We start from the raw sequence: 21,107 nt of genomic DNA, 5'->3' as shown, positions 1-21,107 counted from the left end.
CATGCCCCTCTGGGCACCTTGTAATTCTCTTGCATAAAAAGGTGAAGAACAAGAAGGCTGTATGGCAGCATGCTTTGGTAAGCATGGCTGGGAACTTCCTGAAACCCACCAGGAATACCATAAAAGTAGCTATGGATGAGTAGAGGTCCCTGGCCTGCAGCATGTCTGTAAAACTTCACAGCTGCCAGACTTGCAGAATTCTCTTGCCACAGAAACATACTCAGAAGCCTACACTTCATTTACAAAGAGCCATGATGCTGGTCACTGGTGTGTAAAAGTTCTCATGTATATAAAAGGTGTTAACTACAGAGAGTGTGACAAATGAGCTCAAAAGTTCCAGCTACTCATCTCAGGGGGACTGAAACCCATGAAAAAAACCCCCAAACTTAAAAGTCTGTATCATTGTATTTTTACCATTAAACAGTTCAGCAGGAACAGCCTGAGAAATTTTTCAAAACATTGTTTCCCAACTGCCTCCCCTGTTGTGGCTTGCCCTGACCCTTTTCTGGCTTCCTTGCTGTAAAGGTAGTGATTCCCCCACAGATGACAGTCTCCTAACTGGAAGCCAGAGTCCTCTCTGAGTCTAGAAGGCGGCTGGTCTAGATTTCATTCTCACCTAAAACCTAAAAATCTTCTACCATGAGTCAGATGTGTCACTGCATGTGTATAAATACATATGCTGATCCTCACTGGCACCCAGCTTATGAATTAATTTATGTAACTCTGGGCTGCTGCAGTCCATTATTTAACTCTATTATCTGCTTCTCTGCTGAGGCCCATCTGGAAGCACCCACTTCCTCCCTTCAACCTCCTGGGCATACTCACAGATTTTCAGGCTCAGAGTTAAAGGGATCAGCATGGATAAGCAATCGGCTGATGACAGAGTTCCCAGGCAAAGAACCAGACATACCAGCACGGATATCTGTAGGAAAATTGACCACGGGCAAGAGCATGATTAATAATAAGCAGGAAACAGGTAACTTCAATCTCAGAATATATTAACTCTTGTCATTCACTGTGGAAAGCTAATAGCAATAGTGCTTTCTTCCATTCCAGAGGGCTTAGCTCTCTCGATAAGGAGAAGGGTTTCTGGAGCTGCCTGCAGGATTTTTGATTGACAGGGTATCACCTAAGGCCAGCAGCACAGTTGTACAGATACAAAGAAATGAGAAATGGGAGTGTATTCACTGCAGTAGCTTTTTTGTTCCAGGGTGAGACATGCAATGTCCTCACTTCAGTGAATAGATAAGAGAGGAGTAGGCCTGGAGCTATTCTTCAAGTTTCTCAAGAATTACTGCCTCCTGCTTCTTAAATGATTAGCTGGCAACCCACAAACAGTAGCTTTGTCAGAGAGAAAGGAAATTACATACTTCCAGAAAAACAATTTGAACAAGTAATTTGAGGGGAAAGGTGGAAGTACAGGACTATGGTGATGGGGGGAAGCTGCTATACAAGATGTGGGAGGTGGGAATTCTGCTGGGTCTGTGCACCTCCAGTGACTTCAGCCTTCACACAAAGCCTGGACTGCTCCCAGTCTGCAGCTGCCACTCTTCAGAAACCTCTCAGCAGCATCATATCAGCCTTCTCAAGGATACTTTGAGCTCAGTATCTCCTTGTAATGGCACCTAAACTCTCTCACCGCACAGCGTTTACAAAAATCTGTGTCTAGGTCTCAGCTACAAACTGGAAACTATTACAGTTCCCTCCAAGCCTCCACTTTTCAGCCCTAGTAGCAAGTTAAGCATGAAGGAGTTTCTCTCCAAGTGGAGCCTGCACAAAAGGACATCAAGTGGGACAATTTCACGTTTTCACGTGGAGACTGCAGCCTGCACTGCTGTCATCCATACTCCACTTGGCTGCCTCAATGGGAAGTGGTGGGTGTTACACTTACTTGGGTAGAGGATTTTTGTGTTCAGCATTGGCAAGTTGTCCCGGTTTCCTGTCTGCGGAGGAAGAGATGCAGAGCTGCCCAGTGACAAACTTCCTTTGTTTATTAGTCTTTCGCAAGGAGATTTGGACGCTGTAAAAGACAACACAAACATGGCTATTGACAAACATAACACTGTGATTCAGACCAGCACATAGCAGCACAGCCCAAACAGCAGGACTGGGTTAGGAATCACTCAACAGCAAAACACTCTAGACACCGCAAACCAGAGATGACAGAACCAGTTATTAAGAGGCAGAGTTGTGGCATATGTGCAGCCAGAAAACCTCACAGACTGGAGGTACCAAAATGCCACATGAAATTATCAGAAATGGAGATTAGAAAAAGCTGGTGCCAGCAGGAAAACAGACAGGATATTTGGCTTCCAATCAATACTCAGATAAGTTTCAAATATTTTTGCAGTGATCATGGATCTCTAACAAATTACTCATATAACACAGTTATTAAAGCAAACTGGCTTCTGTTCTCTGTCATCTGCAAAGGATGGCAGGGGCTTACAGGGAGATGTCATCAGGTAGATGACATGAAAAATGCTCAATCATCCTTGTTTAAACACTGAAAGTCAAGATTACTGGCTAAGGTGTAAGAAGATTTCTAAATCCTAAGCTCCATATGCTAAGATCATGAACCAGCCACCTGAGATGTAGCAAAAAGTGAGGTACATGATGCACAGGCTAGAGCACAGAAACATGCAAGGCCTGGCATCTGAAAAGCAATCATTCAAAAATTAAGAGAAAAACAGAACTTGGAAGGTAACACATGTAACACCTCCCTCACTTTTTACAACTAACAGAATTGTAATTTGCAGGCAAGATCTGCACGGTGGCAGCCCTGGAACCGTACCCTTCCGCTGACTCCTCCCTTTGGACACTCCATAGCTGCTGCTGTGTGATGACTGCAGTGAGATTTTATCCTCGTTCCTCAGCTCTTTGCCCTCTTCAGAGGCTGAGAGACTAAGGAGGAAACCCTCTTGCTCCTGGGTCTGGGCGTTCTGCTCATCTACAGCTGTAAGGAGAGAGAAAGCAGTTGAGTGCCTCACAGCTCTTCTAGCAGGGAACACCTCTCACTGATGTAAGTAACAATAGATGGGACTCCAAAGGCCATTTACTTGCATTTAGATGCTGCACGAAATTCCAACCAGATGGACATTAAATGATAAATTTAATGAATTTTCTGTTAGCTTAATCTGTACTGGGGCAACACAATAATCATAGACATATAATCAGGAGGAAGAAAATAGCAGTTGGTAAAAACCAAGACAAAGAAAAGAATCAAATTACATACTTTGGAAGTAGAAAATGAGTTTAGAGAAGTTGAACAAATATATTTGAAACATAACTGGAGTTTGTTCAAGACCTGGTAAGAATTAAATGCCACCATGTTGCCTAAAGTAGTCAAAACTTCCTTTGCATGTAATGAACAGGCCTTCCTCCCCAGCAACCCCTCATAGGGCACAGCTCTGAACAGCCCTGAGCTGACCTACCAGATCACTGCCTCTCTTCCCCTCCCTTGTGCTGACTCTGGAGTTCATCCAGATAATCCAGCCCACTAGCCCAGCAGATATATAAACTCTTCTTGCTGGATTAAGCGAATTGGCTGGGGTCCAAAAACACTCTAGCAAACATTAAATAGGCATAAGGTAAGCAGCAGCAAAGTGGGGCAGCAGTGAGGTCAAGACCTCCCCTTCACCAGAAGCAGGCTGTTTGTTACTTTCATTGTCTCTTGTAACTTCGCCTTCAGGATAGGTTGTAGATGATATGGCAGTACTGGAAATCCAAGCACCATCGCAATGATCTGTGTCTTACTACGTAGTTGTTCATATTTAGGTGTGCTTGGATGTCACATCTGCAAGTTCAATGCTTTTATCTCCAGTAATAAGCTGTTAAGTACTAACTTTGGTCTAAGTTAAACCACTGAGTTTATGACTAACATCTGGGGGAACTGATGCCTTTCTAAATGAAACTTTGAGCTATGGGTATGAGTGGCTGGAGAGAGACAGGAGTCAAGATGCATAGAAGAGGGTCACCTCCCTAGGAAGTTAACATCAGAACAGGATTGACTGGCATCATGGTGCAGTATTGTAACATTTTTCCAGTGACAAAGCTAGTTTAAGAAGCTCCTGTCCTTTCTTGCCATTGCTCCACTACACTGTTTTGCTGGGCTCTACTATAAAGAAATTTCTGAAACAATCCAAGTTAAAATACTTAAAATACTTTCTTCCCATGTATTTTCAGATCCGCTTTACAGCAAGGCCACACAAACAGTTGCACTGACACTATTTTCATAGGGGTGGGGACTGACAGGAAATGCAAACGAACAGAGTGTGGGAGGGTAGTAACTTCCTAAACGAGCCCTGTGGGAGAGAACACACCTTGAACTTCAGGCTCATTTACCAAGTAATGTTTCAAACAGGTGGGCCTGGCAGAGATGATACTGAAAATAAATAGCCAGGCTTACTGAAGAGCTTCTCTAGCTCAGGAAAGCTGTTTTTAATAAAGAACTCTACTCGCCTCTGGAATAAAGGAAATTTATACTTTTCAAGAGCCTGTAACAAGTCACAAGCAGGATTCCTAACAGGTTACCTTTTTCGGCATGTTCTATTATTTGACGAATGGCTTTTTTCAAGCTATTGGCTCTCAACATGAGCTGTTCTCGGGGACGAAATATCTGGGGCCGTGCAGTACATGATGAGCCCACCGACCGGTCACTAGAAGAATCACAAGCACTGCCTGACCCATCACCATCTTCGGTTTCCTCTGCAATGGTGGGAGGAGGGTTTGGCAGAGATGAAGATGCTTGAGATTCATCATTCAGTGTCTTCAGCAATGAGTCCAGCTTCTCCTTCAGGACAGAGCACTACAAGTCGAAGAAGAACATCTGAGTAGAACTAGCAGTAAGACTGGGTAGCTCATTCTTTTAGTGCTTGCTGAACTGCTGCTGTGCTAGTTCTTTGAAAACAGAGCAGTTTTCCACTTCAGAAGTAGAAACTCAAAGAATTTTTCCAATTTTACCTTCCTGGCCATGACCTCCGATTCCTCTGAGCTCTCCGTTGCCTTCTCATAGGCTTTCCCTACTCGAGCCACAAAATCCTTCACTGTCTCACAGAGCACCCTAGACAAAGAAAGTAGTGAAAAAGTAATGCAAGGGTTGTCTCAGGATTTTCACAGTGCAACTTTCACCTACAGCAGTTGTCCTTTAAGTACTCACTTGGCTGAGGAGATGACTACTGAGTGTTGGTCAGAAGTCAAAATTTTGGACAAATGAGCAGCCACAGAGTCTTCATAGAAGAGAATCTTCTGCACCTGGTGACAGTCAGAAACAAGCCACTGGGGTGCTGCTTCCCAGCATTACAACCTTTGCTGTGTATCCCTGGCTCCCCAGAGGGTGCCTTTCATTCTACAGGCTCTTTTTTTTCCCAAGAAAAGTTCTGTGGTCCATGGCTCAGTTACTCACTGAAGACCTGAATCTGATGAAGAAACTAATTCTGAACCTAGAAATCAGCAGTACAGTTCTTAGAGTCTCTGATCAACTGTGGAACTAAAAACTGTTCTTTTATAACTTCTAAGCAGCTTTCCACAACTTCAACAACTTGATGTCATAACAGCAAATTAAAGTCAATCATTTCCTCTCTGTCCTGTTCCAAAGCCTCCTCTTCTCATCCCTCATTAGGGTTGTTGACTTTGGTAGCCCAACCTCCATCCTTCTCAATAATACTTAAGTGATTTAAGCCCCCAGTTCTTTGTAGCTCCTGCTACACCCAAGTCATGGCTCAGGCCTGCACCATTTGAGTTCAACCACTGCCTCCTATCTTTGTCCATTCTGAGGCTGCTGCTCCCAGTCCCCTGCCCTCTGCATCTCGAGAGGTACCTCAGAATCCTCACTGAAATCTTCAGTGACTGTGGAAGTGGAGGCCTGACGAGGGAGTTTGGTTTCATACACCATGATGCTCCACCTGTTGAAAAGGAGGCATCATACTTGTCACTACAAGGCAGATGATTTCCTCCTTTATCCAAAGGACTTAACAGGTTAGAACCTCAAAGCAGAACAAACTGCATTTTGGTAGGGGCACGACTGATGTAAGGAAGCCACAGAGTTGCAACAGAACTGCAGAGGGGCTGAACTGGGGGAAGAGGGAAGGATGACACTCTGAACAAGTGTCCTACAGCACAAGGAACTTCTCTGTACTTCTTCCCTCTCTCACAGAAATTCTATGGGCATTACTTGGTTCAATGTAACAGATGCCAAAGTGCAACTCAAGAAGCATTTTCAAATGTACAAAGATATATAGGCAATATAAATACTAGGAGTAAAGATGTTCATTTCTGCATTCAGCTTTCACTTCTAAGCCAAACAGGATTAATTGGTTCAAATTTACCAAGAAAAATAGTAGCTTAAAAAGATAAATCATGACTGTGAGGCTGACAAAATGAATTGACAAGAACTCTGTCTGGATCAGGAGAGGACACTGGACATTAGACAATTTCACTTGTTACTATTCTGCAGCAGTGACAGAGAAAGCAAGAATGCCATTTGTTGCTGAAGGGTGACAGAGGATTATCAAAGAAAAAACATTAACTAGCATTAGTAAGAAGTCCAGCAGCTGGGCAGAATCAAGAACACACCCTCCTAGAAGGGTATTTTCACACAACTCTGGAGCAGGGCAGGATGTTAGTGATTGTTACTCACCTGTCCAGCATTTTGGTACTGGCCCTCTCCAGCTTCTCCAGGATCTGTGGGAGCTGGGTATCATCATCACAAGCAGACCCCCAGCCTAACACACGGGCCAGGTCATTCCCTGTTCCCAAGGGCAGCACTCCCAGCTGGCACTGCATTAGAGAAAAGAAAACCAAACCTGATATTCAAAGGGGAAAACACAAGCCACAAAGAGCTCCAAGCAACATGACTGATTCCTTAACACAGACCAGTCATTGAGAAACAGCTAGTCCCAGGGTAAGGAGAAAGTAATTGGATGGGGAAAACAGCCAGAAGAGCGTGCAAGTAAGGAAAAATTTCCTCTACTTAAGTTGTTAACTGAGAGAGGAGCCTATTACAGCTACCATCTCGAGAAGCACCTTGCTACAAGTGACCCCTTCTAGAGAAGAGTATTTCTTTACCCATCAGGTGGTGCTATTGCTGCTTCTGTTCAATTAGCAGAGACATCTCCAAGAAAAAATGGAAACTAATGAAACATTGTATACCTCTACTCCAATGAAGTTTCTGTCTATCCCAAGACTCAGAAACTACACCACGATAATTAAAGGGAATAGATGAGGAGCATAACCCTTGTGGAACACCCAGTTTTCTAGCTGCAGCCCTTTCTGAGTGTAATTCTCTGCTGGCAATGGAGCAGGAGTAAGTCAGAGCTACTCCAAAAGCTGGATCTTGTAAGAGGGAGTTGTGGAGGAGCACTGGAGATAGGAAAAATGAATTAGTCCAGTACTGCTTCTTGCAGACAGCTACTGCAAGAACACTGCTCTGGTAAGCTTTCAGCAGCTTCAGTCCTGGGACAAACTACATCTGTATGATAGAGAAAGTGCTCTTTGACCCATGCTGTTATGACTTCATTCTTTCATCCAGCCAAGCTCTTTGGGTAGGTACCTGCTTGTGAAGATTGAGGCTATCAATTTCGGAGAGAACCCAGCCAACACTTCCGTCCCCACCACAAACTAGAATCCGGAAAGTGTCAAATTTCTGGAATAAGCGTAAACTATGGAGAAGGAAAAGAAAAAAGCAAGAGGGAAGAACAATCAGCTGTTACAGAAAGAAATGATAAACAGTTCCAACCTAGGTAATAAACATGGCAGACTTGCTTAAAGTAGGCTCTGATTTCACAGTGAATACAGGCCACTGTCAGATTACAGATGAATTAAAATGATTATAAATAATTATAAATACAGCTAAGCAATTTACAATGGCTATTCACTATAGAAATATGTCCCAGACATACTCCTCTACTAAAGCAGGGCAATTTTGCCTGTACAGAGGAGGAAACAAGCATGTGATAGCTCATTATCCATTTAGATAATTCCTTTCTACAGATTCGCTGTGTTCAACCTAACACTAGTTATTTGTCACTGCTTGGAGTGCTCTGATGTCACTGCCTTTGCAAGGCCACACCAATTAAAACAAAGCTTGAAGAGTGGGAACTTTATGCATTCATTCAGAAAGCAGATAACTGTAAGAGGATATAAAGCCTCACAAGCTTTAGTCCTTCTTCTGGGATAGCAACATAAATCAATGCTCTGGCGCCTTCTCTGTCCTGCAGGCAGGCAAACAATTCATTAGCAAGACAAGTGTGAATTTCTCTATTCACACTTCCCAGAATATTAAAAACCACCTTACCTTAAACTGTTTGAAACCATGCGCCTTACTGAACATCTTCCAGAACTACTGCCTGCTTTTATTTTGGCTTTGTACACATTTTTTTTTATTTTATTATTACCTAGGCAGGATTTGCTACAGTACATGAAAATCGTATTTCTTCAAGCATGGTTGACACATAAAAAATGGTTATCAGAAATGACAGCATCTTGCAGTACAGTTTGACTGACACCAGCTGAGAGTATTTAAATTATTAAGGAGCAGCCGTTACCCGGTACCATCATTTTCTTTTTAAGAAAGCGTACAAGAGCAGCTGTTTTAAAAGCATGCACCACAGGTTGAGAAAATAATTGATTCCCTTGCTTCCCTTCTCTCTTGCTTAAAAGCAAAATTCCTCTCTGCAGTCAGTCCAACTGGGGAGAGGAAGACGAAAAATATTTAATTTTAGAAGTTTTCTGTAAATTATTTATCACTCAAACGCGTCCCCTGGACAGCATGATGTAGTTTTAAAGGCCTGTGTTTTGCAATGCACTGTGGCAAGAAACCACAATTGTTCTCAGGAGAGCAGAACTAATGGTCACTCATCCCGGAGTGGACACTCCCAGATAAAGCACCCTGCATCCACAGGTCTTAGTCATCAACTCTGAGTCACATTTAGAAAAATAAAAAGGAAATTCACTTTGTATTGGCTCTTATTACAAGAAGTGCCCATTCCTGACAAAAGTTATAATGCAACAGAGAAACATTTGGAAGGGGGCAAACTAGAGATCAAGCGCTTTTTTTTTTTTTAAGCAGAGTTGCAGAAATACACAAAAGGAATTTTGTGCACACTTTTTTTTATACATAGATATTCTAGTGTAATCTGGTAAACAAGCCTGAAATGTCATCTATTAGATCATGGGGTAGAACCAACTTTACTAAAAACACTCATAAGAGATGTTTTCCCAATATCACCACAAAATCTCTAAGGGATGGAAGTTTCACATACTTCGCAGGTAAGCTATTTCTGGATAAATCTCATTTTGATAATATTCACTTGCTACTTGTGACATTTTCTGTTCACCCGATAACTGACATTAACTCCCATTAACAGTACACCAAGATGCCTGTTACAAGTCTGTTTGCTGACAAGTTTTCTTCTGGATTCAAACTTTCCATGCTTGGTCTTCTTCCAGGGGAGTGTTTTTGGAAATCCCCCAAACCCCTTCAAGCTGTCCTGCTGTTACTGATGAATGGAAATAATAACCTTGTTCAACAATATTTTTGGCTTTAGCTAATCAATAACACTAAACACAGAGAGGGGAAAACCCCTTCAAACTTCATATGTGTTCGGTTTTCTCTGAGGAATAGGTTCCTTGTTATATTTGAGGATGAGCTTATAATCAAATCAATCACTCATACTTTTCTGGTATTTACAAGGAATGTGTGCTTCCACAGAACATCTGCTTACCCAAGGTGAGGTCCTCCATTCATGAGGTCAAAGACCTGGGCTGGATTCAGTAGCTGTTTGAATCTTCGTAGAAATTTTACACCTTGGTTGTCTCCACTTTTTGAGTTGACAAAGACCAACAAAGGGCTTGTGCAAGAAGGGGGACAAGTAGCTTTCCAAAAACCTGTTGGCAAAAAGGGAAGGGAGAGGGAGGAAAAGCCAAGAAATGTGAAGCTGCCCATGGAGATGGGGTGAGAAAAAACCAACACCCCACAACCCAGGAGAGCTATGAAGAGCTAATACTTTCCTTGTGCTTATGGCACTCACTGGGTAAACGCCAAATGTGCACAGCCCTGAATCCAGCACGAACCACACCTCATGCTGCCAAATGTCACACTTATCTCCTAGCAGTATGCCAAAATCTTCAGCTTGCCCAACTTTCCCAAACTGCTTCTGCAATATAGTTGTTCTCAATAAATTTTAACAGCTGCAACTCAGCAAATACTGACGTTACAGGGTAATAAACTGAATGCAAAAGCAAAGCAAACAGTTCACTGCCATACTTCAGCAGTGTCTTCCAGTTTGGAATTTCAGCAACACCAAAAGTAGAATTTTCAGCTGACAGAGCCTGGCATTAATAATGTTAGCTGAAGGGACTGTGACAGAGAGGAAGAAAAAGGCGGCACTACTTGCTAGCAATACTTACCATCTGAATCAATGCTGTTAAGAGCAGTAGGAGGAATGACAGATACTTTGCACAGCCCGAGAGGACACTTGTTTGGCAACAACTCTTTACATGCTGTGTGTACCTGAAAACACACACACAAAAAAAAAAAAAAAAAAAAAAAAAAATCAGACCTTTTTGGACACTATGGTATAACTCATAAAGCCACCCAGGCTGTAAAGGAAGACTAAGAAAGGAAGAGGGGGCGAGTTGAAGGATATGTCAATCAGCAAAGTTATTTTAAGAATGATCTAATCAAAGTCTTCTACTAATTCTCCTCTTTCCATTAGTATGTACTTTTCCTGCCATTTGAATTTATGAGATTAGCATTACAAGTGCTGAAAGGACCAGATAACAGATTCTGTAGCTTTAAGAGCCATCAGGCATTCTGCTTTCAAAATCCTAGCCTCAGTTGAGAGATCAAAAGTAGCAACAAAAGAAAAAGCTGGGAATTAAAGAAAACAAGAAAGCAAAAAACAAAGCAGGAAGACATGAGGGACATAAGAGGTAAGAGAAGAAGGGACTAATAAAGCCACCCAAAAAAGGGAATACAAAATAGAATAGGGCACTTCAGTCGTTTCTGGTACATGAAGACTGCAAGATAGAGGGTTTGCTTGGGGTTTGAGCCTCCAACCCCCTCACTGTAAACATGTATTTTGTGATACTTCCATTACTAATATTATAGACAACTGGAAACATAACAAGATTTGTATCACTGCAGTGGTTAGTCAAGAGAAATCTATTGCAAAGGGAAGGGAAACTGCTATTATTAAAATAGCTTTGTATTCTTTATCATTCTTTTTTGTTGTTGCTTTTCAACTTGTGGAAATGACAAATAACAGCACCTTAAAATCCAACATCTCCCATGCCTGAGGCATTGATTCATATCTAGTGTAATTAGATTCTTCTATGAAAGCTCACTATCAAAAGAAAATGAGCTTGCAGAAAAGGCAGATACTTAATTCAGGTCTTACTTTTATGCATCACAGTGATACTTTTCACCACAAATTTACATTTCTATCTCTTGCAGGCTGTTTATCATGTGCAGAAAGAACAATAAAGTCCTTCATGGCAAATACTGATAGCACAGTTAAAGATTTCTTTTTAAGTAAACATCATTAAAACGTATCACAAAGCTGATCACAGACTATCCTTTTACTGAAATGATCACGTTTATTCAACTCACCATGGCTTTGCACCAAAGGCAGCGCCAGTCTTGCAAACGCAGAACACTGCCACAGGTTTTATCACACACAGTGCATTTGGCACTCACGGGCAGGTTTCCTTCCAACCACTGATGTGGCATTGAGATCTGCAAATGGTATGGAGGGAGAGAAGCAATATGGACTTTCCAGAGTGCAACTCAAGGGCACAGGATGCGCTCTGGTATGGAGACATACAGAGAGGCAAGTCTTTTCATGCACTGTTTAAGGACAGCAAAGAAAATTTCTAGAAAACCTGAGGACCTCTTTTGGCATTTCACATCACACTCAAGCATAAAGAGATCAGGTGATTCATCCCAGGCTACCCAGGAAACACTGACTTGCATGAGACATCCTGTATGCTAGGGTACTGTTCCAACCATTCACCCTTCTTTTGCCAAAATGCAGATCAGGTTCCCCATGCCTCCAATTATTTAACCTCAACTGCCCCGGTCCATAACAGGATTCTCCTCCAAGCAGGGTAGCGAGGACTCCTTAACTGGACTTTTCACGCCGAATCTCATGCTCTGACAGTAATGGCCTTTCCCAAATCGCTAACACATAAAAGCAGAATCTGCTATTTGTACAGTGAAGAAAGCTGTAGAGCAAATGACAGTGCTTCCACATCAAGATAAGGCTAGAATAGTTAAGACTAACACTTACCCCATCTTCATCCTCAATGATATCCTTCCCGATAGAGGCCAGAGTTGTCCACTTGCAATTATTGGTTGCCCGCACAGCACACCGCTTGTGGGCTTTAAACTTGCACACTAGAGAGGAAGAGAAGAATATATTAATCCTGCCGCAGAACATGTAATGTGGCAGACTATGCAAAAAAAGCTTTCCCAAGTGACCATATTTGGCTCCAAAAGAAAGCATGGCACACACTACCCTTGTTAGCACTGCCAAAACTATCAGCTCTAAGTGCACTGAGTAAGATGAGCTAGCTATTAATTCTTGTCTTGTCAGTTTTGCCAGTTGCTTGTACAAAGCTTAGTTATCACCTTGTTAAATTTGACATGATTTACGTAGTCATACACTCCTGCATCCTATTACACAGTGTGGGTGTAACCTCATTCACACTAGAAGTATGAGCTGTGCACAGCCAGGCATGTCCGCTATGCCAAAGCTGAAAGAGAATAACCTCCTGGCATTCACTCAGCAAGGATCTTCTTACAAATTAGATTATTCTTATGAACAGAAGTATTCTTATGCATATTTTATCTGACACCTCAGAAGTACATACCTGTTCACTTCAGTGGCATGATTTTAATAAGGGATGGCAGTATTTGGGTATATGGGAAAAAAATAATCAGCTACATTACTATCCGGTCCAACAGTAAAACCAGCATGAGAACAGCATTACATCTGTTATCATTTTACAGAATGCCAAGATCCTAATCTTGACTTCTGCAGGAAAATTCTCTGTGAAGCCAAAGGGATTCAACAGCAAAGGGTTTCGGCATCATGTCCAGCGAAGACCTCTAGTCTCATTCAGAGCCTGTAGCGCTCTCAAGCTTATCATGCAACATTTTTCTACATCTTTTTTCAGACTGTTAACAACATGCCTCTAAAGTTATCTCTGGAATATGGCATTGAGTATAAAGACAGCACTCCCAAAACAGGAGACGAGAGCAGGCTTACCTTCACATGAGAGCCCATGTGATGTGACTCCAGATAATGCCTCCCGACACACGTTGCAGTAGGTTGGCCGAGCATGTGAGCAGGCGTACCAGTTATGCATCCCTGAGAAATGGTCCATGCTGTACTGGGTAGACTAATAGAAGAAATGTGTTACAGCAAAGTCTACAGTAGAGCCACAAGACTTTTTTCCTTAAAAGACCTGCACATAGCAGTCGGGAAAGGCAGAAACAGAACACTTTTACTAGGGAAGAGGAGGCCACATGCAGCTTATATATGCTAGCTGTAACTCAAGAAGGTTTTTGAGCCAGAAGAGACTACCTGAAGAGGGTGGCACACCTTCATTCCTGCTCCTGTCCTACCTCTCATCCTTGTCTCACTACAAGCATGTGCAGGGAAATGAACTGGAGAATTTATCTGCCGGAGAGTTGATCCTTCCCTTCCCTTTCCCCTGGATTAAGTTTTCAAGCAAGATCAGTTCCCCAAGCTGCTTTATTGCATAGCAGAGGAATGCTTGTGCCAGCATAACAGAGGAGACAACAGGGAGACAAAACATCAGACTGAGGAAAACACAAGACAGCTTCTTTTGGTGGCAGTGCTGGTCCCAGAAAGCAAAGAAAGCGAACAGATGCATTGAAGAAGGCAAAACACCAAACAGGCAAGATGTGAATTAGGACAGGGAGGATAACTGAAGAGAGAAATTACAATGGGAGTAGAACTGTGTCTCCTAACCTATCCATACTCTGGAAAGTGTTCTCAAAGTTGCCAAGGGAGAGCATACAAAGCCACAAGCATTCTTTGTAGAATCACTTCAGTGTATTTGGGCCTTACAGAAGGCCTGACACTATACCCCTTGTAGTCAAGAAAAATGAATTCTATTAACTTCACTGGAAGCTGACTCCAATCTCAAAACAAGCTGTTATTTAGGAGATGAGGTACAGAGCGCAAAGGAACACATTATTCTATTACCTCAAAATGTTCACGGTTTTGTACAGTCTTCAGTGCTGCGATCCAATCTTCCATCTCTTTTCTGTTATCAGCACAAAGGATGAGCTTCCGACATGGAGTGATAATCTGAAGATGTGTGAGAGAATTAATAGTGTGTATTTTGGGCATGTCAGTGAGAGACAGCAAGAGAACACGTTATCACTAGCGTAGTCTACTGAAGTTATTTTCAGAGGCAGTGAGCTGCACAACATAAGTTATTTGCACTTTTCAAACATGTTTCTCTTCTACTGTAACATACCTTCACAAAGGTGCAGAACCACAGATATTAGCTGTCACTTCCGGTACTGAACTGAGTAAAGAAATCTCTCATACCCAAATAACAGCACAACACAAATCAAGCACAGAGCAATAGGAATTGATACATTACATGTGCAGACCTTGCGTAAGTATTTTTTAAGCACTTAATGACTTTTTAAATTGGCAACAACATTAAAACATTTTATTAACAGTGTAATGTACCAGTTTCTTGCAATTAATGAATTAGATAATGTACTCTGTGACATCATGCTAAAAATCTCTTTAGAGTCATGACAAGTGGGGAGGGAGGAGGGGAGAAATCAAACAAAATAAGCAATTTAGGAGAGAAATCAAATAAGGAATCTAGAAGAGAAATCACTGCATTCTGAACCCTCATGTCTCCTGAGAGCTTGTTCTATGTTTATTACATAAAAGATATTCCACCAACGTTCCACTAGCAGCTTGAGGTTGTGGTGAGTTTGCCTTCCTCTAAAAATACTGTACTCTGTGTTTCTACGCTGGGCTAATTCCCATGCATTAGGTGTCCTGCGTTAAATGAACAGTTCAGTGTTAACAAACCAGTAGAAGACACGCAGGGTGGCCGAAGCTCCCTTGTTGTAGCCTACTACCAACGCTCTCTCCTCTTGTCAGATGGCGGCAGCAGAGAGAAATGAAAGCTCCTAGATCTTCAAGAGGACCAGATCTGCTGTCCATAGGGCTGCCCTTTCAGCTGGGGTCCAGACTGGACTATAAATCAACTTTTATTCCTCCTAAGACAAAAGTTTTTCCTCCCCACACTGCAGTCATTTTACTAACACTTTCTCTTTGTGCACACCTCTGTACTGATTTCCATCAAACTGACTTCTTAAATTAGATGAGCACTGAAGTGTTTGCAATATCTGGATTTAAGAAAAGCTGTGTTAAGGTTGAAAAACATTTAAAAAAAAAAAAATCAAAAGGCTCCCCTTCAGGTCAACTCGAAAAAATTCCAGCAGTACAGACTCTCCTGTGCCCCTCTACATTTTGTACATGAAAAAGATTGTCTACATCATCTGCTTTTTCAGCAAATTGTACCCTAACATCTGAAATAATGGATTAAAACAAACTAGGATTGTGTCAGGTTGTTGAGGCTCATGTGGCTCTTGCAAGCATGCAACCCAATTTTTGTTAATGAACACTAAAACACCCCCACACATTACCCCAATACATGACCCCTGTTAATTACCATTTTCCAGTCTATTTCTCACTTCTCTCATTATCATTCATAAACCAGATTAAAAATAAAAACCTCTGAAGCTGAACATCAGACTTTTAGTTGATATTGAAGTGCCTCAGAGCATCCACTAAGAAATGTTGTATGTACTGTCAATAAAAAAGATACACATGTAAAATTCTGCTTTATTTCAAGCTCTTCAATTTCCAAAATATATTTCTTTTCATAGGAAAGACTGTAGCATTCACCTGCAATAACACCAACTTTACCCAGAGGCATTACCAATACCTAGATAAGGGTGCTAGAGACACAATAAGTAGGCAATGAATGGAGCTAAATACCTTTTTAAAGCAAGGACTGGCCACTCATATTAGAAACACAGTTTTGGCTTGGAGCATTCTATCTTGGACAAAATGACCTGATCTGAATCAATTGTAAGAAAACAGAGATAAATATTTTACAATTCTCTAAAAACTAAACTTTGAAGAACTCCTTCCCTCTTCCCTGACTTTTCCTTTAAACAATTCCACCTCTGATAAAATTTATTCCCAAAGAAGGTAATCACAGGCATCTTTCCTTTGGAAAGTGGAAAAGTGGGTGGTTAATTGGATTTCCATCAAAAACTCTGCTATGTAAGAATGGCTACCCTAGAGAAATCTTTTACAGAGCATGAAACACTACTGCAAAAATCAGTGTGAAGTTAGAGAAGAACAAGCAGCACCTCTGAAGTCTTGCTAAGAGGAAGCAGCTTTTTACCTGAACATAAAACCAAGTTGAAATAATTTGTTCAGACAGCACTTTTTTCTGGTGGAAAAGCCAAGAACATCTACAATTTCATATGTACAACAGTACTCTAGGTAAAGTCAAACATCCTAGGATGAAGCATGCAAGGACCTTTCACTGCTTTAAAACCAGCCAGTTTTTTAAGGAACCATCATTTTTTTTCAAAAAGCCACTGGCACACTTGGGCAGTGGGGAAAAATAATTTAAAAGAGTTCATAAAATTAATTTTTTATCATCGTGGTCCAATTTCAAAAAAAAAAAAAAAAAAAAAAAAAGGCAAATGCAAAGTACATAATATCATTTTTAAACCACCTTTGGAGACATGAAATCTAAAATATTGGAATAAAATACAGAAATGCAGATACGCTTTTGGTAAGAATTTCTGAGGCTACTGATTTCCTAGATCACTGGAGAGACTGTCCAATATAAAAAAAATCACTAATTCCTTCTTAAATCACCTACGGCATCATCTTAAAAATCCTCACATTCAGTGTTGGACAATCCTCTGTTCAAAGAACAAAGTTAAAGTTTAGAGATCAAGAAGATTTTCATACCTGAATCATCCAAAGAGTCACAGAATTAAAATAAAGCATGTATTGTATAACTACAAAACTGCAAATAAAATGTACCTTTGTATAAATAGTATTCTCCACTATTAAGTTCTAAAGCAACGTTTGCATTGAGATTCACTGTATCATCAGGGATGGGAAATAATAAAATCTCAAACCTAAGGAGGATGAAGTGGGACAATTCAGGTGTCCCTGTGACAGACAGATAAGGTTTTAACATAACTGCTATAACAATTCTTTGAAGAAATTAAGAAACCATACAAATCTGTTTTTCTGATTAACATGCAGCAATGTTACAGTTAAACACTTTAATGAGGATAATTAGGAATCCAGAAACATGTTAATAGGGACACTTCCTTCTCATAGTGGTTCAACAGTTTGTGCTTTCCTACAGCCTCACGCTCACAAGAGCCCCAGCTGGGGCGCTCCCTGCACTGCAGGCAGCTGCTGGGCTCTTACCTGCGCAGGCTGATGTGCAACAGGCATGCCACTACACTGGGCCTGAATAAGGGCAGAACTGAGATTAACAGAAACCTGCTCTCGCTCACAGGGCAAGAAAACCACACATCCTACCACTTTTATCTCCTTCTACTTGAGCCAGTAATTTCAGGTCCGGACAGATACCTGCTGAAGGATACTAACAGAGGGAAAAAGGCTATTACACAAACTGCACTGTCTAGACAAGGCTGATGGTCTGTCTAATGTCTCACACCAAAAAAAGAAAAATTCTTGTCATCTTCAAAAGAAGCCATGGCCATCTTCCCCCTGAAAAGCTGTCCTTTCCCAGCTAGGGAGTGAAGAGTGTTTGCTCTCAGCTACAGCCGCGATGAGCCGATGCTCTGGAACACAAGGCTTGGTTATCCTTGTTGGCAAACATGGCTAGAAATGAGCACAGTCCAGCTATTTTTTATGTTCCGGTTACAGCTTTTGACTAACATCCTGGAACAGTATATTCCACAGGATAACAACGCACTAGGTGAAGTAGCATTTCCTTTTATTTGTTCTAAATTTACAAAGCAGTAATGTCATCCACTGACCTCTTGTTCTCATATAAACGAGAGCACAAAAACAACGATCTGATTGCTTTTGAGTTAGGATGGGAGCTGCCTTGCAAGGAGTTATAAAAAACACAATAAAAAGTTTTAAAGATTTATTTATAGTCTCATACATTTTTGGCCTGTTTGGGGATTGGCAGAACTCTCAGTGTTCCTGTCCTGAAACAGCTCAGAATTTTATCTAGATATGAGCAATTACATTAAAAGTGCTTGCTCTTCCTAAAAAGGGAATATAAAAAACTAACACACTTTTTTGATCCTAAATGCTATTGAACTTTTGGGCATGGTTCTTCAGATTTCACTCCTTAGTAGGAACTAGATGTTCAGAGATCCATATGCCCAGAGCTCACCACATGGTAACTTTATTGAGATCTAATGCTGACAAGCAAAAGAGCTCAACAACAGTCATGGGGAAAAAAAAAAAAAAAAGCTGCCAATCCCTCTAATTAATCCTGAAGAGCTGTTAAGGATGGATGGGAATGGCAGGAAGGCTTAAAAACATTTCAGATCAGGACACAGCTTAATTTACAAACTCCTCACTGTGTATGAAACCCCAGAAATATCTTTTGCAGGAATCATGGTGACAATCAACTACCCACCAGTTCACTCCTTTGCAGACAGTTGTGTGCCCTCTATGCAGATAAACCACCTCAAGCCCATTAGCGAAACTCTCCGTTTTCAAGCTTGCTTGCTCTAAAGCTAAAATAAAAAAAATCTAAATCTGAAAAAAGCCATTCCTCCATTGGTTGTCTTGTGCTGAGGACAAAGTGGGACAACTGATGGTCCCGTGACACTTCTCCAAAATTTAGCTTTATCTCCTGTGTCTCTTCCTCATACAGCACATGCCCTCTTACCAGCTGTTAACCCCCACTCCCCCTGTCCAAAACTAACACCAGCTAACTGACATTTCAGATCAGGCCAGCTGGCAAACAACAGAGCCAACCAAAGAAAATTTCTCATTCCACATTCTAAAAATGGACTGGATGTCCCTGGATGTCCTTCCCCAATGAACAGCTGTGAATAATTGGATTAGAAAGGCAGTCCAAAAAAGACTCCTTATATTAGACCAAATTTTAAATAGAAATCTGTTATACTGCACTCTTTGGTGTTTTGCTGTACTTGAGCAACCTTCCTCCACCCAACAGCCAGAGCATAAACTTCATTCTCCGGTCTTGCTGCCATCAAAGACAACTTTATCATCTCTGCTCACTTCCTCTTTCAGCATTTTCTGGCTGCCCAGAAACTTCTCGGCAAAAAAGTGGCAGTCTGGCCAAACATACATTGTGACTGTTTGTTATCAGAGTAGATCTGGTGAGCTCAGTGACCACAAAAGATGGCAAAACAAGTTAAGATCACATTGGCCCAATCACAGAGCTGGCTGAAGAAATGTTGTGGAGGGAGACGGGGCAGGGGAGACATACAACCTTGCTAAATATAGTTTTTCTGATGTGATACATTTCTCAGAGTGGCCAAAAGCGGGTGTATGGGAACACCTGCTCATTCTGACTGCTTCCTTTTACTCACATCCTGTTCAAATATAGTCTTATATTCAAAGGTGTTGAGCCATAAATCCCCCAAAGAGATCCTGGATTATTCCAAACAGTTGATGACTTGATTACAGGGACAACAGGAATTTCTGGAGCTCAAAAGACCTATGAACTGCAACTAGAAAAAAATAAAATAGCTGTGAGAACAGTGCTGGTGCAGGCAAAAACTTCAGCTTGATCACATATGGCAAAGACACAGAACACATTCACCACCTGTAGCTAATTGCTACGTCTGCTTTTGTACAGTGGAGTAAACTCTTGTATCCCATGAACCAAAAAACTCAGGAAGGAAAACTGGGTGAGATTGTAATGAGGACCCAGCCATTTGATCCACTTCAGCTCCTGTTTCACCAACAGTGGTAGTGAAATGAACGCTGGTATACGTTGGCACCTTGCCTGTGTTCATCAGCAAGATTCACAAACCAATAAAGTCACTGTATGTTTCAAACATGATTGCTGAACACTCAGACAGCAAAATGGACTAAGTGTAGATGAAGCAAGTGCTACTCCCTCAGCAAATACACAAGGTAAAAAACCAAAGAACGTGTAAAAGAAAGAAGAAAGGAAAATGGAAGTATGAGTTTCAGACTCAAACCAGTCTTTTACGCTTAAAAACTGAAAAGCTTGTCTCACTGATCGCAGCTTCTGAAAAAATCTGGAGCTGAACATCAGGCTAGCAATGCCTTAGACAGCAAGCTGGCATGATTTTAGTAGGTCTCTATAATATGGAAGAGAGAAGTAATACGAGTATCAGTGCTTAGACTCATGGAGGACCGAGACTTGCCTTGACAGACAACATCCCTTTTCTGAACTGCAATTCAGCTTTCACCCAGGTTTAACAACAAATTCACGCCCATTAACTCACTGCAGAGGTCAGTTAGAGCTCTCTAGAATTGCACAAATTATCTTTCCTCAAAACTTGGATGCTACCCTGAAGGGGAAAGAAAAAAGAAGCTTTTCATATGACAGTGTAGAAATACACCAGTTTTATATTAATTTTTATAATGCAAGATCTTTACGTCCTGCTAAAATGACCATCTTTCACCTATGGAAACTCTCACTTCCACCAAACAAAACAAGTTGTTAAGTTCTTATAGTTGAGCCAAATTCTGCCTTTTAAATTTATTTCTTTATTTTTAATAGCAGGAACAAAATTTTCTTCAAAGCCCTAAGTGTTCAAATCTCTGTTTGCACTATACTGGGTATTTTATCTCCAACTTCCACAGAGTAGTTCTACCTTAATTTTCATTCTGTAAAATCCAGGACAGCTCATTTCCATAGGAAAATAGGTACAGCATGTGGTGTGGTCTCTTTAGGACCATTTTTACATTATTAGGTTCATTCATCTTACAATATGTACCTCATCTGCCAGGGGGTTGCGCATTACAAGCGCATGTCCTCTAAGCACGTCACTAGCACTTACCGCTGCT

The 21,107-nt window shown here is 41.3% G+C and overlaps 1 protein-coding gene across 6 annotated transcripts in view; it reads right to left on the bottom strand.

Annotated features, from left to right (window-relative positions):
* DGKD (diacylglycerol kinase delta) overlaps positions 1 to 21,107 on the bottom strand; it is a 41,427-nt gene that overhangs the window by 11,338 nt on the left and 8,982 nt on the right. For all 6 annotated transcript variants that reach the window (XM_026855575.1, XM_026855576.1, XM_026855581.1 and 3 more), the window contains 15 exons: positions 14,235 to 14,339; positions 13,269 to 13,401; positions 12,288 to 12,394; positions 11,609 to 11,734; positions 10,405 to 10,507; positions 9,720 to 9,882; positions 7,547 to 7,655; positions 6,635 to 6,774; positions 5,816 to 5,900; positions 5,156 to 5,250; positions 4,960 to 5,059; positions 4,531 to 4,804; positions 2,792 to 2,953; positions 1,892 to 2,020; positions 826 to 922 (listed from right to left, as the gene is read on the bottom strand). In XM_026855575.1, the coding sequence (XP_026711376.1) occupies positions 826 to 922; positions 1,892 to 2,020; positions 2,792 to 2,953; positions 4,531 to 4,804; positions 4,960 to 5,059; positions 5,156 to 5,250; positions 5,816 to 5,900; positions 6,635 to 6,774; positions 7,547 to 7,655; positions 9,720 to 9,882; positions 10,405 to 10,507; positions 11,609 to 11,734; positions 12,288 to 12,394; positions 13,269 to 13,401; positions 14,235 to 14,339 (1,928 nt within the window). The remainder of the gene's footprint in view (positions 1 to 825; positions 923 to 1,891; positions 2,021 to 2,791; positions 2,954 to 4,530; positions 4,805 to 4,959; positions 5,060 to 5,155; positions 5,251 to 5,815; positions 5,901 to 6,634; positions 6,775 to 7,546; positions 7,656 to 9,719; positions 9,883 to 10,404; positions 10,508 to 11,608; positions 11,735 to 12,287; positions 12,395 to 13,268; positions 13,402 to 14,234; positions 14,340 to 21,107) is intronic.

The sequence above is a fragment of the Athene cunicularia genome, assembly GCF_003259725.1.
Source record: "Athene cunicularia isolate RWA chromosome 9 unlocalized genomic scaffold, athCun1 chr9_part2, whole genome shotgun sequence".
In the NCBI taxonomy this organism is placed as follows: domain Eukaryota; kingdom Metazoa; phylum Chordata; class Aves; order Strigiformes; family Strigidae; genus Athene; species Athene cunicularia.
Note: the sequence above shows the minus strand (reverse complement) of the source record. Positions and strands in the feature narration are given on the sequence as shown.